At 37.8% G+C, this 8,788-nt stretch overlaps 1 protein-coding gene across 1 annotated transcript; it reads right to left on the reverse strand.

Annotated features, from left to right (window-relative positions):
- Nucleotides 1-1,355: 1,355 nt before the first annotated feature.
- LOC144527708 (15-hydroxyprostaglandin dehydrogenase [NAD(+)]) lies at nucleotides 1,356-8,485 on the reverse strand. The gene is made up of 7 exons (XM_078265927.1): nucleotides 8,308-8,485; nucleotides 6,388-6,511; nucleotides 5,624-5,730; nucleotides 3,674-3,770; nucleotides 2,944-3,020; nucleotides 2,440-2,597; nucleotides 1,356-2,219 (listed from the first exon to the last, which is right to left on the reverse strand). The coding sequence occupies exons 1-7, from the start codon at nucleotides 8,398-8,400 to the stop codon at nucleotides 2,111-2,113; spliced, it is 765 nt and encodes a 254-aa protein (XP_078122053.1). The 5' UTR covers nucleotides 8,401-8,485; the 3' UTR covers nucleotides 1,356-2,110.
- Nucleotides 8,486-8,788: the final 303 nt, after the last annotated feature.

The raw sequence follows: 8,788 nt of genomic DNA on the forward strand, positions 1-8,788 counted from the left end.
AATTGTATTTAAATATTAAACATTTAAAAAAAAACAACACATATCTCCTTAAAAGCTAAACACTATATATCTCATTATTATACATAAACTCAGCAAAAAAAGAAATGCCCCTTTTTCAGGACACTGTATTTTAAAGATACTTTTGTAAAAATCTAAATAACTTTAGAGATCTTCATTGTAAAGGGTTTAAACAATGTTTTTCATGCTTTTTCAATGACCCATGAACAATTAATGAACATGCACCTGTTGAACGGTCAAAAAGACAATAACAGCTTAAGGGCGGTAGGCAATTAAGGTCACAGTTATAAGAAAATTAGGAAAGTAAAGAGACCTTTCTACTGACTCTGAAAAAAACCAAAAGAAAGACGCCCAGTGTCCCTGCTAATCTGCGTCAACGTGCCTTAGGCATGGTGCAAGGAGGCATGAGGACAGCAGACGTGGCCAGGGCAATACATTGTAATGTCCCTACTGTGAGACGCCTAAGACAGCACTACAGGGAGACAGGAAGCACAGCTGATCATCCTCCAAGTGGCAGACCACGTGTAACAACAGCTGCATAGGATCGGTACATCCGAATATCACACCTGTGGGACAGGTACAGGATGGCAACAACAACCGCAAGAACTGGCCAGTCTGGTGCAGTACATGAGGAGGAGATGCACTGCAGTACTTAATGCAGCTGGTGACCACACCAGATACTGAGGGCTACTTTTGATTTTGACCCCCCCCTTTTGTTCAGGGACACATTATTCCATTTCTGTTAGTCACTTGTCTGTGAAAATTGTTCAGTTAATGTCTCAGTTGTTAAATCTTTTAATGTTCATGCAAATATTTGCATATGTTAAGTTTGCTTAAAATATAAAAGCAGTTGAAAGTGACCGGACGTTTCTTTTTTTGCTGAGTATATTATAATCCTATAACTACCTGTGATCTGTACTGTTTTGTAACTGTGCTCTATTGTTGAAAGTGGTGGGGAGTATGTACATTTACTCAAGTACTTATGTACAGCTTTGAGGTACTTGTACTTTACTTATGTAAACAATTTTTGTATTACAATTTTATGCTATGCCATTTTATACTTACTTACTTATACATACTCCATTATATTTCAGATATGTATTTTTTACTCTACTTTAGTTACAGCTATAGTTACTAGATACTTTCATATGTGACCAGTTTATGATGCATTATTGTAGATTGAACTGCCCAGGAGTATATGAAGTATTTAAAATTAGCACCACGTCGACCAGCTACTACATTAAAGTACCGTTTACGTATTAATACATCAAAAACGTATTATCCAATAAGACTGTTACAAATACATTGTAAATACAATACAAATACACACAAGTACATTTTGTTGCCAATACTTTTATACTTTTACACAAGTAACATTTTGAATGCAGGACTTTTATTTGTAATGATTTTTACAATGTGGTATTAAACCTAAATATATAAACCAATAATGCATTTATTATCGATATACTAGAATTACATGATATCATGAATTAGAAATGAGCAGGAATTACACATAGTGCTAAGTGAAAAAAAGAAGAAAAAGTTGTAGGGTCATTTGGATGAACTGAGCCTTTACAATGGACACATTTATCAGTTAAATAGTGACTCCCAATGGTCAATACATAAAAATGACATTCTGGATTTTAAAGCAGGTCACAGAAATCTTACAAATACCCAAATTGAACTCAGACATGTGTTGATCCAGTGGTCTGTTGAACACTGAAATGTTTAAGGACACACTTGTGCACAGGTATTGCAGTTAGCAAAATCAATTATTATAAGTCAGCATTATTAAAACTGTTTCACTGTTATTACCTGTATACATACATATATTGTTTTCAATGCATTTTTAAGGCAACCTTGGGCCCTAGAATAAAATGGATATACTAAACTATTAGCAAATTGAATGAAAGAAAAGCTTACAGCTTTTAGACCTCCCATGTACAGTACATTGTATTGACTACTTTTAAGATATTTTCGCTGCATATTCCTTGTATGCTGTACACAAAGGCACTTGAGGCATATAGTTTTTATTTTGCACATTGAAGCACTGAGAAACATGGTTTGTAATTGCAGAGAGCTACGAGGAGAATTAAGGAAAAGTCACGTATTTCTTTCCTTGCGGGAACATCAGGAAGGCCTCCCCATTCTTTGTCTCATCTGTCACCAGCTCCAGGAGGGACTCTGCTACCTCAGACACACTGAAATCAAAAGGTACAGTGACTTCAATGAATATGTAATACACAGTATCTCTCATGGTCACAATAATGAACTTTAACGTGTATTATATGATGTCATCGAGGGGTCTAAAAATGATGGAATTAGTTTTATAGTGAATGGAAGTCTAAGTTGCAGCACCTCAGGTTAACCAGCTGCAGAACAAACTGTGTAATGGATTTAATGGAGCGTGTAAAGACTCACGTTAATAGCCCAAACTTTTCTACTAATTTTTGAGTTGCTTCAGCCAGGTGGGAGAATTGTCCCAGTCTGGATGAGATTGTGGTGAAAAGGTCAGTTTGGACGAAACCTGGGCAAAGGGCGTTGAACCGCACACCGTAACCTGATGCGGTAGAGGCAGCCTAGTAAAAGACACACACATACACACAATTAAGCTTCAAATGTCAGAGGCACTAAAGGAAAAAGCTGCCTCACTCAACCTGTAATATACAAAACCAGATAGTGCATAATGACTCAGCTTTTCATAAGAAAGTAGCACACGTTACCTATAGCTTTTGACCCAAAATATGTCAGGACATAAAAGCATATAGAGTATGTAAAGTATCAATTGCAATGATTCCCACACCTATGTGTGTCCAACACTTTGTAAAAAAAACAAAGTAATGAATGAATGAATGAATGAATGACTTCTTGTAGCTACACGTTTTCTTAATCTTCCTGGAATTTCTTTTGTAAAACCATTCTTACCGCCATGGCTCGAGTGAAGCCGATCACTCCGTGCTTAGTGGCCGTATAGACAGGACAGCTTAGTAGAGGACCGAGACCTGCAGGATGTGGGTTATATCAAGTCAATATCTGGCTTCATGATTAAATAACCTGAGGGATGCACACTATTCTACGTTGTCTCTTATGTTCATGCAACAATGTTGAGACCTGGGCCAAGATATTGCTCAAAAGGCAAACACAGTAATTATGAGCAATACATTAAATTAGGAATGCTTTATGAACAAACAAGAGCATAAATTCATAAATTAATCAGAACTACAACTGTCTGTATAACCTTCCAAATAATTCAATTTCAATTCAATTTTATTTATAGTGTCAAATCATAACAGGAATTATCTCAGGACACTTTACAGATAGAGTAGGTCTAGACCACACTCTATAATTTACAAGGACCCAACAATTCCAGTGATTCCCCAAGAGCACGCATGAATGCGTAAGTGCGACAGTGGCGACTGAAAAAACTCCCTTTTAGGAAGAAAACCTTGGACAGACCCAGGCTCTTGGTAGGCGGTGTCTGACGGTGCCGGTTGGGGTATGATGAACAATGGCAAATAATGTCATCATAAATACCTTTCCCATAGTAAAGAAACTATCAACTCTCTGTACTATTTTTATTTTTTCGAAGTGCAAAGAATGCAGCTTTCTTTTGTCGGACAAACAAACACATTATGCAGTACATTGTGGGCCTTACCTGCCATGGATGCAGTGTTGACGATGACCCCTCCCCGACCTCCACTCAACTTGCTCATGTGCTCCAAAGCCAGGTAAGTCCCCCTGATAACACCCACCTACAACATACAATACTTGTTTTGATACTTGATTTTGGTGTTGACATCAGAAATCCCTTTTTTTTCTGTCCATGAATACTTTAGTGTTTCCTTTGTGTACCAAAATTTGTGAAATGAAACAGATGAAGCTGAATGTAAAAGCTGCTAAATTCAACTGTCAATGTCTTCCCTTCTATTAACTGTTAGTCAGCCCTTTGTCGGTTACAGTTAGTCCAGAACGAAGCAGCTCGAATTTTGACCGGGACCAAAAAGTGTGACCACCAGTTTTGGCCACGCTTCCCTGGCTTCCTGTCAGTTTCAGGATTGATTTAAAAAAAATTGTATTGCTTGTTTTTAAGATTTTAAATGGCTTGTCGCCTTCTTATTTATCGGAGCTTTTACATGTCCACACACCTGTCAAAGCACGGAGGTCTTCCAATCAGAGGCTCCTCGATGTGCCCAGATCCAGGTTAAAAAATAAAAGGTGACCGAGCCTTTGCAGTGGCTGCTCCAACCCTCTGGAATACTTTACCTATTAATATAAGAACATCTCGGACTGTTGAAACATTCAAGTCCTTGCTTAGGACCCACTACTATTCGTTGGTTTTCAATTCAAGTTCAGCTTTGACACCTTGTCCTTTTTTTTTTTTTTCTACTGTTGGTTATTTTGTATTGTGTATTGTTGGTGTTTTTTTTAAAGCTTGTTAAGTACTTTGGTCAACTATGGTTGTTTTTAAATGTGCTCTCTATAAATTGCAGGAACGTGTCTGTCTGTGTGTGTGTGTGTGTCTGTTACGCGCATCTCTCTCGAACCGTTAGTCCGATGGATTTCAAACTTGAGGTGTCTTGCTACGGGCACGAGTAAGTGCGTTTGACATTGCTTGGATTAGAAATGCAAAAGATACAGTTATAGGTAAAAGAAGCACACATTGTCTTTTGCTGCTCTAACCGCTGGCCACTCCCCCTCTCACACTGCACACTGAGTGAGCACTTTGGCAGCTAAAATGTGACATACACCTCAGACCCACAAAAATGTACAAAGTAGCACTACTTTGGACTGTCTTTGACTTTGAATAAACAAATGACAATTCCCGAATTTAAGGACGTTTCAGAATCCAACACATGCAAAGCACAACCAGCTACAGACAACAAGTGGCAGACAGAGCGTGATGCCACCTATAGGCACGCTACCAGACACTGTTTTTGAGTCACATCATTGTCCGTGTCTGGGGGCGTGTTTGGTGGGAAAGTAACCTGCATGCCACATGCAGAACGCTTTACAACCTTAACACTCACACACACTCTTTTGTCATGGAGTGGTGTGTTGTGTTTTTAGTCCTCACATAGAAAACAAGCCAGTCAGACCAGTGGTTCTCTCTCTCTCTCTCTCTCTCTCTCTCTCTATACTTGGCTAACCAGTTTATTTTTGCCCGGCAGTTGAAATGCTAGACCCAGGAACTTTACTTGGCTCTTGAGGAGCTGCAGTATTCATGAGTCCATGATGCTAATGTCTGATTACTCCACATTGTGATATTTTGTGAAACGTTCTCTGTCAGGTAAATCAGTAAGTTAGTAGTAGGGTATACAGGGGAGTTGCATATGAAGCAGCAATACCACAGGCCAAGCAATCGGCCCGTTTCCTAAACAGGCACATTTTCAACAGGCACTGCACTAGTATAAATAAAATTGAACTGAACTGCTGAAAAAAAAAAACATGTAAATGTTTCCGTTTGCGGTGGTGCAAACAGTGACTCATGAAACACTGCAATTATTGTGTTATGGTGTCATTTCCCGTGTGTGAGTGGTGCAACCAGGTACAAAGTAACTGGGGTAATCGCAACCAGATGCAGTCTGTTACTCTCTCTTCTTCTTACGAGGTTTATGGAGACCGTTTTCTCCCATGTGGTCTCATTCAAGATGCCAGCATTGTTGCACAGGATGTCTATTCCTCCAAAGTTGTCTGCAGTTTTCTGAAAGGCAGCTTAAGAGCAGAAAAAGGAACAATTAACTTTTTTATTTCATGACCAGGTTGAGCTCCTTCCCTTATTTGGCCTACTATGTAGCATCCTTCACTGTAGAGCTGCATCAATTAGCCAGCTTATCGATTAGTCGATTGCCAGAGATTGCTAGGCTTATTTTTCGCAATATTGTCAAGTAAATGTTATAAAATTTTATTTTTTCCACACCTTCCCACACAAAGTAGAACTGAGCCTTCTGAATCTGAGCGTACAAAACAACACACCCTGAACCTCCCCTTCATTATTAATACGTTACAGCCAGTGGGTTTTTCTTTTCCCTATTGTTGACGTGACCATATAAAGTCTTAGGAATTTATTTGCTCACGCTCTTAACTATATTTAATGTAACTGTATGACTCAAACTAATCTGGGATTAAATTCCATCTGGTTTAATTGAAGACAAAATGTCCCTGAGTTTGTGGGCTTTCTGGTATCTGACAAACAAGGTCCTGGTGGGATTTATTAGTTTAATGTGTTTCTAGGCATGTTTATTTAAATATATCAGACCGCAGCTGTTTTCCTCTCTTCAATACCTCCCCCACTTCCATACTGTGTTTAAGTGTCTGTCTGTCTGTCTGTCTGTCTGTTTGTCTGTTTGTCTGTCTGTCTGTGTCTGTTACCTTTGAGCTGCTCCTCTGATTCAACATTACAGTTCAGGAACAAAGTCCTCTCCTGTCCATACTGTTTGTCCAGAGCTTCCTTCAAACTCTTCCCTGCCGTTTCATTCACGTCCAGGAGAGCTACCTGTGCAGGTGAAGGACTATCAGATACAGAGACTCAGGTTTATTTGGTACACCTAGCTAAAACTAATACAGTCTAATACAACAGTCGGGGAATAAATCCTACCTACATGAAGGTTAAAATTAGAGCTGCAAAGATTAACTGATTAGTTGTCAACTTTTAAATGAATCGCCAACTATTTTGATAATTGATTAATTGGTTTGCCTCATTTTTATGAAATAAAGTAAGAATTCTCTGATTCCAGCTTCCTAAATGTGAATATTTTCTAGTTTCTTCACTCTTCTATGACAGTAAACTAAATACATTTTAGTTGTGGAAAAAACAAGACATTTGACGACGTGTTGGGCTTTGGAAAACACTGATTGACTTTTTCTTTTAAAACCATTTTCTGACTTTTTAAAAACCAAAACAACTAATCGATTATCGATAAAATACTCAACAGATTATTCGACAATGGAAATGATCATTGTTTACAGCCCTAGTTAAACTGTTCCGTTTTTTTGTTCAAACTGCTGTGTCTTGATTCAACTTCATGATCATTTTGGTGGCTGTAGTTTGTGGTGCTGTTGTAATTTTGAAGTTAATTGCACATGTAATTCTATTCTTATTTTATTTACTTCTAATGATCTATTTTTTTTTTTTTTTACTTTTCTCCATTTATCTGTAGTTATTTCTGGCTTTCTGGCTGCTACAACACCTGAATTTAGCCTCTGGGGATCTATAAAAGACTTATCTTCACATATACACCTCAAATACATATCTAGACCTTTACTGATATGAATATGGTGGACATCTCACCTTTAATAAATGCTATCCACCTGCTGAAAAGGAAGATCTGAGAGCACATTTAAAACAATGGACAACAAAGCAGTTTCACATTCCCTCTGCATCCTAAATGCCCAACCCTTCCAAACCTCACTCCTCCAGTTTGTAAAGCAGGCTTTCTGTTCAAATTTTATGGGGAGCAAATGGTAAAAACAGATTGATTACAGCTGGTACTCTATATAGACAACACAGTAGGCCTACACTGGTGTATTGTCTATATAAAGTAGCCTACCAAGCACCGGACATTCGCAGCATGAAGCTCATCTTAAATGGATAGATGCATTTTCGAGTTGAAGCCGTGTTGTACGTAAGCATATTACATTAACCATAGAAAAAAAAAAATCTTATCTCGTAATTATGAGATAAATGCATTTTCAAAACAACAGAAAACAGCTCTTTTGTGTGAAGGTTTCAGGGTAGCTGATGCCATGGAAGCAAGTAGGCCTGCGCCATGTGTTGTTTGTGTCTTAAAAGATGAAACATGTTTTTTAATCCACAATGAGCTTGTGCTCAAACTTTAATGTACGAACCAGGTGTTTAAAATTCTCATAATTACGAGATCTTTTCTTAATAACGAGATTTTTTTCTCAAAATTATGAGTTATTTTCTCGTAATTACGAGATCTTTTCTCAAAATTATACGAGATAAGGTGTCTAAATGTTTTTTCCTATTGTGAATATTAATACGCTTCCGTAGTGTTGGGCTACTGCCCAACACTACGGAAGCGTATTAACAATCTACAATCTGTAAAAACATTTCTGGCAAAATTTGATTAATTGATGTTTTGAGCAAATAAACATATTAAAAAGACTTAATTCCAGACCAAAATGACTCCATAAGAAGTTTTCTTTCACTGAACAATGCATCACGGTTCAAAAGCTGGAAGATAGCCTAATATAGACAATATGCAAAACGGTCCGTGTAGGCTACTGAAGTGACCCGTCTACCCACAATATCACACAAACAAACGTTACCTTGGCACCATTTTTCAGGAGTATCTCTGTTATGGCTTTTCCTATCCCCAGCGCTGCTCCAGTCACTACTGCGATTTTACCATTTAATTCCATTTCAGATGTTCAGTCGAGTCAAGATAGGAGGCTCTCAGCTGTAGGATCCCTGCAGGAAATATAACCGTGATGAATCCAGAGAAGAGTGTTTCTAAACTAGCACCGCCCATCATAACATTAAAAAAAAAAAAGAAGAAAAAAAATTTAAATAAATAAATAAATAAAAAAGACACTATCATCAGGAGAATCCACCAAACGTGTCGAAACATGAAGCCAAATAACATCAGTGTATAGGTTAAAACCATAAACCAATTACAAAAGAATTGAATTGAATGTTCAATCGATGAGAGCTTGTTGGTGGATTTTATGTGTGCCGAATTTACGAGTGTCTCCTTGAATATCTGAAAAAGAACTTAATTACAATTTGGATATCTGTATCTCTGTTTAT

Source organism: Sander vitreus, chromosome 13, assembly GCF_031162955.1.
Source record: "Sander vitreus isolate 19-12246 chromosome 13, sanVit1, whole genome shotgun sequence".
Lineage (NCBI taxonomy): Eukaryota > Metazoa > Chordata > Actinopteri > Perciformes > Percidae > Sander > Sander vitreus.